The following is a 17271-nucleotide window of genomic DNA, read 5'->3' as shown; positions in this document are numbered from 1 at the left end:
AACATTTAGCTGAGGCATGGTTAATACTTTATTATGCAATATTGAAGAAGACTTGAAGAACCATGAAAAGTTAAGCTTTCCTAGTACAAACCCATAATATAAATTTTGTTTTCACAAAAATAAGGAACCTGCTAAACTCCATTCATAAACAGAGCTAGTAAAGTGATTACAGAAGAATCCAAAATTAGCATTTTGGTGATCCTATAAGTTCTTATTTAAAGATGTTTAAAGATGTCTAATTTTTTGTTAAAACATTTTTATTTTTCATTCCTAAGAATGATGTGGTAACTAGTTAGACTGTGTGTCAAACAATAATGAAGCAAGTATTAGAATATAAAAATGAGAGGCATTTATCAATCAGTCCTTTAGGGCCTGATAAGGGAAGGCAAACCTATAGAACATTGTTTGCTGTTTTATAAATTATATGGAACCACTGACACCTGTTATTTAATAAATGTAAATATCTAATCTTAATATTATAAAATATTAAGTTCAAAGCATAGAAACTTTTTGAGTGCTAACTAGAATTAATGCATGCCTTAAGACAGAAGTAGTTGTTGAAAGATTAGTTGTTTCAGGCTTTGTGCTTAGTTCTGAGGGTGTAATGGGTAAGACAAGCATGCTTCCTTATGGAATTTACAACCTAGCAGAGACACAGATGTTAAAATAAGTAATTTTTTTTCTTATTGTATACAATTGATGATTTTAATATATTCACAAAATTGTAAGCTACCCTCGTTATCTATTTCTAGTATATTTTCACCCTCCCAAAGAAAGACCCCATGCCCATTAGCAGTCATTCTTTTTGTTTCTATAGAATTGCATATTGTAAACATTTCATATAAATAATCAAACAATACATGGCTTTTGTGACTTGCTTTTTTTCACTTAGCATATTTTCAAGGCTTGTGCAATTTGTAGATGTTATCAGTGCTCTTCAACTCTTTTTTTTTTTTTTTTTGTGGTGCTGGTTCTTGAACTCAGGGCCTTAAACCTTGAGCCATTCCATCAGCCTTTTTTTGTGAAGGGTTTTTTCACGACAGAGTCTTGTGAACTATTTTTCCTGGGCTGGCTTTGAACTGTGATCCTCCTGATCTCTGCCTCCTGGTTAGCTAGGATTACAGGCATGAGCCACCAGTGCCCTGCTCTTTTCGTTACTTTTTATCTCACTAATATTCTAATACATGACTACGCTAATACTATATTTTATGCATTATTCCCCTAAGGCCTAAATGGTGTTGAGCATCTTTTTTGTGTGTTTATTGGCCATTTGTATATCTTCTTTGGAAGAGTATCCAAATTCTTTGCCCTTTCAAATTAGGTTGTCTTTTTTACTGTTGAGTTGTGAAAGTACTTTACATTTTCTGAATATAAGTCCCTTATCAAATATTTGTTTTGCAAATATTTTCTCCCATTTTGTGTATTGTCTTTTCACTTTCTTCATCATGCCCTGTGAAGAATAAGTTTTTAATATTAAGAGGTCCAATTATCTATTTTTGTGTTTGTGCTTTTGGTATCATACCTAAAAAAAAATTGTGAAATCCAGTCTTAAAGATCTATACCTTCTTTTTCTTCTAAAATAGTTCTTTAGTTAAACTCAAACCTTTAAATCTTTAATCTATTTTGGGTTAATTTTTTTAAACATAATACAGGGTAGAAGGGCCTAGCATCGTTCTTTTGCAGTTGGATATCCAGCTGTCCCACAGCACCATTTTTTGAAAAGACCGGTCTTTCCTCGTTTGAATTGTCCTGGCACCCTTGTCAAAATCATGTGACCATAAATTCTGAATTTTATTTAACTTGATTACTGTAGCTCCACTCTTCCCCATGAGAATAGGGTCTTGCTGTGTATCCCAGGCTGGCATCAAACTATCAGTCTTATGCTTTAGACTCACAAGTTTATTATAGCATTTTTAGAAGTTTCATAATAGAGACATGTGAGTCCTTTAACTTTGTTGTTCTTTTTCATGATTGTTTTGATTAGTCTGGATTCCTTGCATTTCCATATGAGTTTTACCATTGGCCTATCAGTTTCTGCTAAAAGAGGCTGGACTTTGGTGGGAGGAGGGGGCGTTGGTGGGCTTTGCACTTGTAAAGAAGTACTGCACTGCTTGCATACTTCTAGTCCATTGCTCTGGTTATTTTGGAAATGGGGTCTCGTGAACTATTTCCTGGGGCTGGCCTCAAACCACGATTCTCCCAACCTCAGCCTCCCAAGTAGTTAGGATTACAAATGTGAGCCATGGGTGCCTACCTGAGAGCTGGAGTTTTGATAAGGCTTGCACTCCATATCAACTTAAAGAATATTTCCATCTTAACAGTGTCGTCCAATTCATGAATGGGATGTCTTCCCAGTTAATTAAGTCATCTTTAACGATGAGTGCCACATATTTAAGTTGTAGTCATATGATTTGTAGTCAGTTTATAAGTCTTGCATTTTTTTTAGCTTGTTCCCAAGTAGTATTGTTGTATGCAAATATGAATAGAATGTTTAACTCGCAACCTTAGTGGACTTGTTATCATTAATTATAGCTTTTCTTGGAAATTTTTCTATATGAGATCAGGTTGTCTGCAAATAAGAAATAGTTTAGTTTCTTTCTTTCTAATCTTGATGCCTTTTATTTCTTTTGGTTGTTTAATTGGCCTGCTTAGTACTCAGGACACCTTTGGAAGAGCCTGGCAAGAAAGGATATCCTTCTTTTAGGAGGGAGGATTTCAGTCTTTCCCTGTTAAGTATGATACTAGCTTGGGTTTTTGTAGGTGCTGTTTATCAGGTTGAGTATGGTCCCTTCTGTTCCTACTTTGTTGACTGTTATCAAGAAAGGTGTTTTGGGTCTTATCACATGCTTTTTCTGCATCTATTGCAGTGATCATGTCTTTTGTTCTTATTCTATTAACATGGTGTATCTTGTGGCTCAATATTCATATGTTGAACCAACCTTGTATTTCTGGGCTAAATCCCACTGAGCTATGATACATAATCCTTTTAACAGAATTGGGTTTATTGGTATTTTGTTGAGTTTTATGACCCTTATCCATATCAAGAACCAACAATCCTGGATGAATTTAATCTTTCAGTTTTTTAAAAATTAAAACCAATTGAAGGAATCTATGGGACTAGAAATACTATTGGCAAGATCAGTTAAGACAACAACCTTATTTTGCTAAAAATTAACACTTTTTCATTCTGCAACTTCACTAGCAATCTCTTATATTCCTTTACAAAACAAAATTGAAATCCTTCTATACCTTTCCCAATGCCTTTGGTAGCACTGTTGATTGCCTCTTAGACCTTCCTATTGTAGAATGTATTCATTCTTTCTTATGTGTGATATCAGTGCTCAGTTGTCTCATCTCTGGCTTGTATTTTCCTAATGGTCTAGTGAGCAGCTGTACCACAGCATTCCTGGGCTTATTTCAGTGTGTCTTTCATGATGTCTACATATTGTCATGCAGTATGTGTAGCTTGCATGTATGATTTCCAGAGTTCCTCCGATCATTAAAAGACCTTATTGCTAAGAAACATGTAACGGGGAAAGGAGGTGTAGAAGGTTAGGGATTATACATAATTATACCACTATCATAAGCTTTGAGGAAGTTGACTTAATTCAACATCAAACACCCAAATTTTCAACTTAGAGACTTAAAATTTTAACTGTGTCCAAATTTTATTAAGCTAGCTGAAAGTGCATTCTCTTTACAGTAAGAAAGCCTGCATGGTGGGTGGGAGACAGTCATGCTACAGGTATTTTTAGTGGTTTTTGAGTAGGGATTGAAGAAGGTGAACTTCTGATTATAGTTGTAATTCATGCTTGCTGTTAGAATGGGGCAATTTCAGATAGCACAGAAAAGAATGAAGAAGTAAAACTCATCCATAATCCCACTACCCAGAAGAAAAAGCATTGTTTAATAGATACCTTTTCACAGCTCATAGTTAGACATGTTTTAAGTGGAACTATGAGTCTTTTTTTGTAATACTCTGTTTTCATATAACATTATAGACATTTTTAGGATAATATAGATCTCTATAATTTCTTTAATAGCTAAATAAGTGTTTTCATTAGATGCACCCTAATTTTATTTAACTCCATTCACATGGCTCTTAGAAGACATTTGCAACAACTTGATTAATTATTCTGCTACAGGAAAGTACCTGTATTGGGGGAAGAGCCCCCCCCCTTTTTTTTTTTTTTTTTTGCATCTTACAGCAGTACAGAATAGTCACATTAAAATTTGTGTCTCTTATTAGCCTATCTTAGGAATTGCACTTATACTTTCTTCTTAGTCCTTGTGATTGATTTCATGTATAATAATTATCTGCCTACCTTCTGCCTAATCATTAGGCATACAAACATGTAACATTTTGAAGAACTTTAATGTGCTGGGTCTTCAGTTTGATAATCATGAATAGAGAATGTGAGTTTTATCAACAGGAAGACTGGGTTCATATTCATGTTCTGCCACTTACGTGGTCTGGTCCAGTCATGTAAGAGCAGAGTTTCACTTTTTGAAAGCTTTATTTTCATTGGGTTTTAATGATTGAAACAAATAGTGAAACGAATGGGCTAACAGTAATGGTTTGACATAATGTTAACTAACCAGTAAATACTGATGCAGGAAATGAAGGTGTGGAGATTGGAGAGTTTGGATCAAAGTTTGGATGGATGCTATTCCAAAACATCCATCAGATTTAAGAAGCTTTTCCAGCATTTTTTAAAACTCCTCTCATACAGTTACTATAACAGTGTAGTTTATAATTACTTAAAAATTGCAGGATTATGTATTGTTTTCCTGAAGTTTTAATGATGTGTGGCACTTTAAAAATGTGTCTCAGTTTAAAAGACTGGTATGAATAAAAATATTTAAGTTTCCTGTATCCCAAACTCTAGATTTAAAGAGGAAAGGGAATGTTTTAAAATTATATTTGGCAAGATTAATGCCAGTAGTAAGGCCTCATTGATTTGGATACACTGATGGAAATTTGAATATAGGACTCATGTATATTTTTGTACTAAATGTGAGTCACGGTAGCTTCTGAAGGAAAAAGAGAAACTATATATGACTAATGTCCTTTATTAATCACAACTGTAGAACCAGTACTAAAAGGTGGGTGTCTTGAATCTCAGACCTGATATTTTCTTTTTACTATATTCATTTACAGAAAACGTATAGATTACTTATAAATGTTATCTAGTCATTAAATTTCTTCAAATAGTCTTTGGTTAGACTTGATTTATGGTACAGTATTATATACCTTACAAGTCATTCATTTTATAATCAGTGGCTTTTAATAAGCTAGGGAATAGTGAGTACATCTACATTTATTTTAGCTTCTCACCAACAGTGATTTTTTGATGATAAAATGCTTTTGAGCACTTTGAGAACCAGACATTTTTATGAAGTAGCATTTGTTCATATAAAAATGGATTTGGGGCTGGTGGAGTGGCTCAGGTGGTAGAGCACTTGCCTAGTAAGCATCAGACCTGGAGTTCAAATCCCTATACTGCCAAAAAAAAATGTGCTAGGGATATAGCTCAAGCTGTAGAACACTTTGCTTCCCTGGGTTGAAACCCCAGTGGCCAGGAAAAGTAAATTCTGTAATCTATCTTTATAAAAAAAAAATGGACTTGATTTCCTTTAAAAAATTTTTTTTAATTGTTGTACTGTGGGTACATTGTGACATTGACTAAAGTTCTTACAGTGTATCATAGTGGAATCTACCCCCTCTATCATTTTCCATTCCCTCACTTCCCCCATTCCTGAAATGGTTTCACCCACCATATTCACCCGCCTACATTCTTTCCTTACATCTTTGACTTCTTAAAAAAATGGATTTAAGATGATTTGCCTGCTGATTCTTTTATGCTGTCAACTTTTATATGCCCTATAATAGTGAAAACTTAGTTTTAAAATCCTTTTTTTCTCTGTAGTTTAGAAAGTAACATGTTCACAGTGTAACAGCAATGTATATTATTTTGTTTCTATTTAATCATAAAGCTAAAAGTTTTTTTCTTCTTTATATGTTTACTATTTAAATACCTGGATGAGAAATGTAATGTGATAGTGAGCATGGTAATATTAACAATAATATCAATAACAAATAACAGCCCTGATACTAAGAATTTGCTATATGCTACGTGCTATGTTGTGTTTCATATTACTTATTAATGGAAAATCTTACTTATCTCAATAAATCCCATTCAGTGAGCTCATCCCTATTTTTTTGCACATTTTAAAGGTGAAGAGTAGAGGGGTTTAGTGAATTGTCCTGAAGTTACATAGCTAGTAATTTGTAGAGCTGTTGTAATCTAGGATATTGAATTCTAGTGCCTAAGTTCTTCCTCTAATGTAAACCATTCACGGGAGGGTTAAGAATGTAGCTAAGTAATAGAGCATTTACCTCACATGCACAAGGCCCTAGGTTCAATCCCCAGCATTGCAAGAAATAACAATAACAAAAACAGTATAAACCACTGACAGAAAAAGAATCTTACCAAGGTCTGTCTTTATCATCACTTTCCTACTCTCTTTATTGTGCTAGGAAAAAATGACATTAGTTATTGGAAACATTGATTACAAAAAAGACATAATCCTGTACCTTTAGGTTTTCTTGATCCTGCTCATTTTTAAAGACCAACTCAGTTGCTGTTTATTTTGTGGTCTTTTTAATCTTCCAATTTTCTTCTATTCCCAAGTTCTCATTACAGTGCAATATTTACTCTCATACCCTTATTAACTTTGTTTTTATATGTATGCTTAAAGATATTTTCCCTAGGATTGTAGTGGTTAGAGCTGGTGGAGCCTTAAAGAAAAGTCCATTTCAGAGTTGTTTTTTTTTTTCTTTCTTTCTAGCAGTACTGGGGTTTGAACTTAGGACCTTGCACTTGATAGACAGGTGCTCTACCACTTGTGCCATGCCCCTCCCCAGCCCTTTTTGCTTTAGTTATTTTTCAGACAAGGTCTTATTTTTCACCAAGGGCCAGCCTAGACCACAATTCTCCTACTTGTGCCCCTATATCCAGCTTATTGATTAAAATGGGAGCCTCGCTAACTTTTTGCCTGGGATGGTCTTGAACTGCAATCTCCCTGATCTCTGCCTCCCAAGTAACTGGAATTATAAGTGTGAACCACTGTGCCTAGCCTCCCATTTTCAGATTTTCATTCTACTAGATTGAGTTTTGAGAACAGAATAAAAACCTGTTAAATTCTACTAGAATTTAACTCTGTGGTAGACACAGTAATGGACACAAAATATTTGTTTTTAGTTGGGGAGTGCACAGGAGATGGAATCCAAGACATTGCTTATGCTAGCTACACACTCTGCCACTGAGCTACACCACCAGCCTCATAAAATATCTTAGTATCATATATACTAACACAAATTAGGGGCTGTAATAATATCTAGCATTTTACCATTCACATACATAGTTTTTTGACAAAAAGTGCCTGACAGTAAAAGGAAGTCACATATACTCAGGAGAACTAGGGATAAAAAGCTCCGCAGTTCCCCAAAATGTAGTGTTTTTAATGCCATCTCCTTTATCTTAAATGTTTAAAATTCTCCCAAGTATATCCATATATTTTACTATGGAATAATTTCTTCTTCCCAATTATTTATAATCCAGAGACAGATGAATTACATCTAGCCTGACAGTCAAATAGCCCTTTGGCACACCGTGGAGCTCTACTTGAGGTGATCATAACCTGATCTTAAGACCATAGGCCTGTGAATATTTGATCTTCACACTGACCCTGTGACCATGGGTCAAGAGCTGACTTGCTAAGTTAGGCTTTGTCTGATTCTTTACTATTAATAAATGTTACATAACAATATAACATATGTAGTTTTTCTTTGACCCCTAAGTTTTTGTTACATATTTTTCTACTCCTGGAGTAAAGTAGCTTTTCAGATGTCTATTTCCCTTCTTTCTTTTGCTCTGTAGGAAACTTTTGTTATGTATAGTGGGGCTAAGTTATCATTTTAAGTTTTTTAGCTCTTAGAAGCAGAGCTATAAATCTCAGATGTATAGTTTTTAAATAAAATTTCAATTTTCCCAACATTTGTTTGAATTAGTGACTTGTACTTTTTTTCTCACTGAAGTATCTCATTTTAGTATTACAATTTTTCCTATATGTCATATGTGGTATAAAGAAGAAAACCCTCAAGATGATTTTAAGTAACCTCTTATTTTGGATTATAAGTCTTGCCAGGCCTAAGACATTTAATAGTCTCAGGTAGCCAGAATGATTTGGTCATGCAGGAGATCAGTTGGAATGAAAAACATTTTATGGTAAAAAGTAAAAAATACATGTAGGTATTATACTAATTCACAGCTTAGAGTTGGCTTAAAGTGTAGCTTATAAAGTTGGTGTTTAACATTTTGGACTTAGGTTTTACTTTAGTGGCCTTTTGACTTCTGTAGGTAGAGCAACTGTAAATGTGCTAAGTCCAAATGAATAAAATAGTGTTCTAACCCAGATGACTTCTTTTTCAATTTTTAGTTGTTGACCTCCTCTACTGGAGAGACATTAAGAAGACTGGAGTGGTGTTTGGTGCCAGTTTATTCCTGCTGCTTTCACTGACAGTATTCAGCATTGTGAGTGTAACAGCCTACATTGCCTTGGCCCTGCTCTCTGTGACTATCAGCTTTAGGATATATAAGGGTGTGATCCAGGCTATCCAGAAATCAGATGAAGGCCACCCATTCAGGTGAGATGTCTGGAAAACAGGCACACATTGGCAACAGTGTAAACAGGATGGGTACTAAGACTTCATTCTATTACTATTTGTATAATTAACAGCCATGTGTTTTCTTTACATTACATGTTTTTTGCTTAATTTAAAAAAAAAGCTGTCGTAAACACTGCTTTTGGTTTTTTCCTTTTTGAAAGGCCTATGATGGAAAAGACTGGATTTGCATATCATATTAAATTCTTACACTTGTTAGGTTATCTAAGTTTTATCTTTTAACATAGTTACAATTGATGAGGGTTATGATTTTATTGCTCCCTGGTGGGTTAACGCTATCTGATACTGTGTATCTTCTAGCAGTATGTTTATTCTTCATGACTGTCTTTTCTTACCATTACTTCTTCATCTAGCTTCTTATTTCCCAAGGCATTACAGCATCATCATGATTGTTATTTTGGAGAGCCTTATTTCAGTATCCTTGGTTTCTCAGCTATTAATCTTTTGCCAGAAGTTTCACAAGCATACGCTAGCATTATGTATGTAATTGCTATTGAAACACTCAACTTGAATCTTCTGCCCTCACATGATACTCCACATTTCCCCCTTTTTTAAAATTGAGATATAACCTGCACACAATAAAATTCAGTGGTTTTTAGTATATTCAGAGTTGTGGAACCATCACCATCTGATTCTAGAACATTTTCATTATTATTACTTAGGGCCTCATGCTTGCTAGCCAGGTGGTTTACCACTTATGCCACACACCACCACCACTACCCTGGCCAGCCCCCAGAACATTTTCATCACACCAAAAATAACGTTCATGCTTGTTAGCAGTGACTCCCCACCTAGCCCCTAACTCATCGTGTCTTTAAATGATGTTTTTCCTCAAACTTGCTTATTTCAGTAACACCACTGCCTTAATATTCAGGCCCTGGTTTTGATGCTGTCTTTGCATCTTGTAAACCCGATAACTAAATGTAGTTGTTCCCGCTTCTCCCTCAGTCTAAAACAGGGGTCTGTAAACTACAGCCATGGCCAAATCCAGTCTACTGCCTGCTTTTATAAATAAAGTTTTTTGGAACATCAGAATGCCCATTCATTTAGCAGCTTTCATACTGTAATAGCAGAGTTCAGTAGTTGTGACAGAGACCCATATGGGCTTTAAAGCCTAAAATACCACCTGGCTCTGTACAGAAAAAATCTGCCTATTCCTGCTTGGACTTCAGTTGCTGACAGATTGACTTCTGGCTACCTCAGATTGCTTCACCTCTTACAGATGTTATCAGATTAGTTCTTCTAAGTTACCCCTTTTATCATATTTTTAGGCATAAAAGCTCTCTGTTCATTATAGGATAAAGTCCAAATATTCTTTGATGAATTAATGATGTTCCCCAAGTTTTGTAGGAAAGAGCAACATCTATTGAATGGCTCTTCTTGCCTGCTTTTATAAGTCTTATTGGAATATGAAAATGCTCATTCATTTAGTGGGTTTTCTATTATGCATCTGGAATTTTATGTACATAATTAATTTCATGATATCTATGAGATAGATGGTATTACTCCATTTTACAAAAGGGGAGAAACATTTTGAATTTAGTAACTTGAAATTGCAGCTTCAAAAAGGTAGAGCTGTGTTACATCACAAATCATTTAACAAAGTATGAAATGTATAAAAATGATGTCATGCCAAAACTTGTAAATTATCTACTACAAGTTTTATACTCCATTTAGTTTTTTTTTTATTATTATTCATATGTGCATACAAGGCTCGGGTCATTTCTTCCCCCTGTCCCCACCCCCTCCCTTACCACCACTCTGCCCCCTCCCTCCCCCCCCCCACTCCATTTAGTTTTAAAGAAGATTTTTTGAAAAAAAACAGCCATTTCTTCATAGGAATACTTTTTTCTAGTTCAGAAGTCTTTTATAGTTAGAAGTTCAGCTGACATGCCAACTTAAACCTATTGGACAGCTTTTCCTAGTTCCCAGTGAAATTACACAGTTCATATCTAACACCTGTGGTCATTTGAAAGGATGATGAATAGTGCTGGCATTGCATTAATACCACTAAATGCAAGCTAAATTATGTACATGTTTATAAGATGTCATTAATTGGATGTCATTGGAGTCCTTGTGCTTTCTAGTCAGGCATCTTGTCTTTAGTAAGAGCGAGCAGCAGTGGTACAAAGAAGCAGAACACCACCCAGTTTTCTGTATTTCTCAAAACTACATGAATACATTATTTCTGGTTTAAAAGTTGATGTGAGTCCTTGAATGTTTTAACTTGATATTAAAATTTGAATTCTTACTGACTAATAAATATTTTAATGGTATCCTAGCCCATTTTACTAGTAAAGGTATATTCTTGATTCTGAACAGTTTATCTCTACTGGGAAAAAACATACATGTATATGCATGTCTATATTTCAGTGCTGGGTATGGTAGATACTGATAAGAAAAAGAAAAGAAAGCATTATACAGCGTATATAGGAATGAGAGATTACATCAAGATCCTATAGATGAGACTTTTATGTGAGAAGGATCTGAGATGAGTCTAACAGATAAACCATCACCAGTGGTGAGGAGAGAGCATTGTGGATTGAGAAAACAGCATGATGACCAAGAGGCATTGAGGTTAAAAAATGGTTTGTAAATGACTCATTTCCAGGCCTCCTGAGGAAGCTTCTCAGGAGGCAGAGGTCAGCAGAATCACAGTCCAGAGGCTGTCCCCTGGTGAAAAGGGAGACTTTATCTGAAAAAATAACTAAATTTAAAAGGGCTATGGGTGTAATTTGAATAGAGCATCTGCTCACCAGGCATGAGGCCCTGAGTTTAAACACCAGTACTGCTCAATAAAGGGGGGGAGGAGAGACTCATTTCTAACTGTAACATCAATATTAGTGGGAAGAAAGGTTAGAAAGACTTAGGAAGTCTCTCTGGTTAAAAAGCTGGAACCATAGACTTACAGAATGTTTGAACCTGAAGGGATTCAGGTAGGTCTGTTTCTCTAATTTATAGACTTAGAACCCTGACCTGAAGGTTAAATGCCTTTTGCAAGGTTAAATATTTAGCTAGGAAGTAGTGTTATCTGTGAGAGCTCAAAGAAGGCTAATGTGGCATTGGCTGATAGAATAGATTAGCCTAGAGATTGGTGAGAGTCAGGTTTGGGTTCTGGTGGAATCTTTTAGTTTGTATGTAATGGACACAAACTAGAGTGATGGCACTATGAATGAAAACAAGGAGACATACTTGGGGCATATTACATAGATAAAAATATGGGACAAGGAGTCATGATAAAGGACTGTTATTTTCAGTGGAAGCAGCAAGTAGCGTCCAAGAATGTGGGGAAGGAATTAGGAGGGATTGGGTATGGAAGAGGATACTTAGTACTTGTAATTTGATTCTGCTTTTCAAGATAAAGTGACTCTTTGAAACAAAAGCTAATGAAATAGTTCCTTGTATTCCTGTAGACTTTGACTTTGCTCCCTGTTATCTTCTTTAATTTAACAATTCCATGTACCTCAGTAAAGAGGGCATCAAGATAGGCAATAGGTATTTTTACTAAGATTGCCACTGTGCTTTTAGCAGCCACTTTATAGTCTGGTGTTTAACACTTAGGGCCAGTTTCCCATATAGGCTAAGCTGAGAGAGTGTAGGCTTAGAAAATAAATAGGGTCTTTGGTAAGGTAACTTGATGAGACAGCATAATGTTCACTTTAAGGAAAAACCCACATCCATACATAATGAAAACCATTTGTTAAGTGATTCTTTTGACCATTTGTGTTAAGATCTTTATACATTGACTCCTCATGATAATTTCCATTTTATAAATGAGGAAACTGAGATTTAAAAGGAAAGACTAAATAACTTTGTATAGTTACCCAGCAAAGTAAGTGACAGAGCTTATATCCAAGCTCAAGTAATCTGGCTTCAAAGCATATGCTTTTTGCTTGTTAGCTAATCGAACATACCAGTAAAAAACTCCTTTCTTGGGGCATTTTTATATTGTGCTTAATATAGAAACATTAGGCTTTTATAGTAGTAAATTTTATTCTGTTTTTAAACAAATTGACATTTGAGGATAAATCAGTCAGTATATATATATTTTGTTCTCTAGGGCTTATTTGGAATCTGAAGTTGCTATATCTGAGGAATTGGTTCAGAAATACAGTAATTCTGCTCTTGGTCATGTGAACTGCACAATAAAAGAACTCAGGCGCCTCTTTTTAGTTGATGATTTAGTTGATTCTCTGAAGGTAAGTTTATTTTGCTTTTCATTTTTTGACACACAAAGAATTTAGTATCAAAATAATTGAGCATGAAATTCTGTTTTTCTATATTTAAATAAATGATAAACATGTAATGAAATCATATAACTGTAAACTTATGCTTTAAAATTCAGTATCCAGAGGTGGGGGTGGTGAGAAAAAAAGATTCACTATCCAATCATATTTAGCAAAGTACTACAAAGTACTATTTCTTTTTAAAGGAAAATAACAAATTCATAGTTTTAGGAATCATAAAATTAAAGGTGGGAGAAAATTAAAGGGAATTTTGACTATAAGAATAAAGATTAATGCATATAATACTAGATGTGATTTATTCTGTTTGACCTTGTCTTAGTGTCTAGTTCTTAGTTTCTTAGCTTTTATGTGATTTATACACACGCACATATAAAGCATTTCATATCTTGGACTCTTTTTTTGAGTATGTATTCTGGAAAATATTTAGTTTTCTAAACACTTCGACTGATCTTTGGTTTGTAGTTACAGAAATTTTTCATTAGCTTTTGGGTCTTGCTACATAGCATATGCTACAGTATCATCCTGCAAATAAACTTTCCCAGAGTTCTCACTGACTTGAAACAAACATTAAGTCCCAAGCACTGGAACCGTGCTGCTTTTCATTCACATAGAACTTGCCATTTGTATTTTGTGTGCTTGTGTTACTCTGATAAGACTCCTTTCCAATCTAAGCCTGAGAAGAAATGTAGTATGGTGGTATTGATTATCTTTTTTCCCCCAAAGGAAATATTGTAGTTTGCAATTTATCATGCAATCCATGAATATCCTACCAATAGATGATCAAGGCTTAAAACTCAGAAAAATAATTTCTGAAGTGGTCAGAATAGGTTTCAGGGCTTTAAAAAAAATTTTTTTTAGCCTTTTTAAGCCAGTAGATGACATGTTAGTATTTTCAGCTAAGTGCTTTTTGTATTTTAAAAATGGAATCTAAGTAACTAATATTACCAAGGATAAGTAACTTAGCTTTTTTAAAGTTTTTTTTTAATCACATATTATCTCTTTTGTGTAGAATGGTTGCATTTAGTGACTTAATCTGCAGTAGTATTTTGAAATGATCTGATGTCAGTCTGAAGAAGAAGATGATTATGTTGTTTAGCAGGTTTGATTTAGTTTTAAGAGAGAATAAATAAGGCATATTTTGGAGTTTAGTGCAATAGAACATTGTTCACATGACTGGGAAGAAACCAGTGCCTGTTTTCTGAAGCAACAGTTGCTATATGTAGCTTGACTGCTGGCGTAAAACATGGTGGAAGATTGTTCAGAAGGAAGTACTGGTGTAGCTTGCAATGAGGGTTTATGGGTAGGAATTGATTGAGAAGAAACATTATCTGGAAATAGTGATACAGAACTTTAAACAGCAAAGGGCTATCTGTGAATTTAGCAGTGAAAAGCTTAAGGAGAGGTGACTTCAAACAAAGGCATCATGAAGCATGATAGAGGCAAGATTCTTGTCATCTTTATAGACTTAATACAAATGGCAACAGAGGCAAACCAAAGTTCCACGTTCGCACAGTAGAGTAGGGATGCAGATATATGTCTGGAATTTAACATTTTTCTTGAGAAGAGTCATCTGGAGAAATCTACTTAAAAAGCAAGTAAAATAAATTGATGAGGGAGCAATTTATTATATTCCAGTTTTTATAAATTTGAGTATGAAGTTTCCACTTGTGTTTTAACCAAAAGAAAACTTAATCTTTAAGAAAAAAAGTTAGTTACCTATAACACAGTCCTATGTGTAGTTGCTAGTATTCCCTTTCTAGAGAGTTCCTGTGCATTCGCCTTTTGTATGTGGCCATATTTATCCCCATAGCTTTTGGTCATATGGAGAATATTTAAAAGCAAATAATTTTCTTCCTGAGAGTAAACTGTGTATGATTTTTTGCTTTTTTTAACCATAGCAACTGGTAGGAGAAGTTACATTCTCTCACTTAAGAGCAAGCAGGTGCTCTTACTGGTTTATTTTAGACATAATTTATTTAGCTTGTGAAATTTTGCTGATAAACAGCTCCAGTCTTTTGAGTTTCTAGGTGAATTTGTGATCTTGTCTAAATAACACCAGGCTTTAAAAAATTTTACAGTATCAGCTTTTGATTGTAGGATGGAAACCATTCCAATTTTAAGAAAATGCATTGGAAATTATGTATCATTGAGAAAATAGACAATATACCAAGCTCTGTGACTTAGATAAAGAAATACCTTTTAAATAAAAATTTGAAATATGTTTCTATAGACTTCACTTGTCTTCATAAAAGCAAGATCCCTTGGTGCCCTCAAGTTTATATAATCTACTCATGAGGAGGAGATCAGGAAGATCATGGTTTGTGGCCAGCCTGGGAGAAAAGTTAGCAGGACCCCATCTCAATCCAGTAAGCTGGGCATGGTGGTACACACATGTCATTCCAACTAGGAGGATTGCAGTCCAGGTTGGCCTGGGAAAAACATGAGACCCAATCTGAAAAATAGCTAAAAGCAGAAAGGGCCGGGTGCTAAGCAGGTAGAGCATTTGCCTTAGCAAGCTTGAGATTCCTGAGTTTAAACCCAGTTCCACCAAAAATAAATAAGTAAATCCATTTCCTAGTCAAACAGTATGGGCAAAAATCACTACCAAATACTTATAATTCCATTCAGTAAAACTTAGCGCAGACACTTCATAGTATAAAAATTCACTGCAAGTAAATATTTTCACCAGTTCTCAGGATTTGTTTTGGAGGTTTTTATTGTTTTAATTTGTTTTTCTTTTTTGAGACATGGGGACCTGGTAGGTTGCCCAGGCTGGACTCGAATTCATGATTTTCCTGCCTCAGCCTGTTTAAGGGTTCTTTGATAAGGGCTTTCATTTTAAACAGTGGTTTTCAGTCTTGGTTGCCCATTGGAATTAGCAAGGAACTATAAAATCTACTCGTAGCTGGGAAGGTGACAGCGTGGGAGTTAATTTTTTGTGGATACTGCCTGAAGAATTACTGTTTCAGAAAGTTTGGCATTAAGCTATAAACCCTGAGTTATTCCTACTCCCAATTTGGGTAAACAAACAAACTGTATGATAGTCCCTAGTGAGCTTAGCTTTGGGGCCAGTCCAGGCTCCAAACTTTATTAGAAAATTCCTGCCTCTCAAGTCAGGCATGGTAGTGCATGCATGCCTATAATCCCAGCTCCTTGAGAGGCTAAGGTGGAAGAAGCCCACAAGTTGGAGACTAACCTGAGACACCCCCACACACACACTTCCCCAGAGAGGGAGAGAGGAGAGAGGAGAGAAGAGAATGAGAATAGCCTGCATTTTGAAACCTCAAATCCCAAGAAGTTGTCTAATAATTTCCCTTATTGGGCACTAAGACTAGGTTCTTTCAGCACAGGCCATGATTCTGTAATACAGTCTTGGGTGATAAGGATTAGGTTTTGTTTGATAGTAGTTCCATGAATGACTTCTGGTGAAAAATTGTTTAAATTGTTTTTAAGAAAATTTCTAGCTACAGTTACCTGATACCCAACTGTAATGTTCCAGGATACAGTCTTAAATCTGAAGGCAATCAAAAAAGGCCTGAGCTCCAGAAATAGATGACCCAAAAGAATGTTAAAATCTAGCCATCAGCCTCTTACACAGTTAATGTAAGATTTTGACAGTTTCCTGTCAGGTTTCTTAGCAGAAAAATTAGAAGAGATGTAGAGGTAGTGAAATTAATGCTAACTAATGAATTGAGTCAAAGTGTACAAAAAGGTCAAATAATTTTCAGTGTTTAAGAATGAAGAGTTTTGAAATTAGCAGAATTGCTAAAGTAATTTCTGAAACTACTATCAATCCTGCCTCCATTTTTCTTAAATTTGTCCTCCTGCTCTCAATTGAGACATCATTACTCTGCAGAAGTCCTACTCAGGTGTGTGATACACAGAATTTCCTTATCTCCATGGAAGCAAAACAAACAAGACATGATCCTACTTTCTTTCAGTATTTCTTAGGTCTTCATTATACTTGGGCCTCTTTCCTCTAGTGTCATGACTACCCAAAAGAGAAGTGCGTTTTGAGTTCCACAATTAATATGCATTTAACTATAATGTTACAGAGTATTTGCAGTAAAATAGCATGGAATTTGTAATTACAAATACTTTTTTGTGATGGTAACAAATGGTGCTTATTGAATTTTCCTCTGCACTTTAATGTACATTTGTTTTAGATTCCCAGTAATGATGGTTTTCTGTAGGTGGCTTACTGTAGAGCAGAATGGGTTCTGGAGTCAGATGCACCTGAGATCACTTTAACCTCTGGCTTTGCAGCTGGCTTAA

The 17271-nt window shown here is 35.1% G+C and overlaps 1 protein-coding gene across 5 annotated transcripts in view; it reads left to right on the top strand.

The window, feature by feature from the left end:
* The window catches only part of Rtn4 (reticulon 4), a 66846-nt gene that overhangs the window by 44596 nt on the left and 4979 nt on the right, over nucleotides 1-17271 (top strand). For all 5 annotated transcript variants that reach the window (XM_074049727.1, XM_020185868.2, XM_074049728.1 and 2 more), the window contains 2 exons: nucleotides 8503-8710; nucleotides 12810-12948. In XM_074049727.1, the coding sequence (XP_073905828.1) occupies nucleotides 8503-8710; nucleotides 12810-12948 (347 nt within the window). The remainder of the gene's footprint in view (nucleotides 1-8502; nucleotides 8711-12809; nucleotides 12949-17271) is intronic.

This window comes from Castor canadensis, chromosome 12 (assembly GCF_047511655.1).
Source record: "Castor canadensis chromosome 12, mCasCan1.hap1v2, whole genome shotgun sequence".
NCBI classification, from domain to species: Eukaryota; Metazoa; Chordata; class Mammalia; order Rodentia; family Castoridae; genus Castor; species Castor canadensis.
This window is presented reverse-complemented; position numbering and strand designations above follow the sequence as displayed.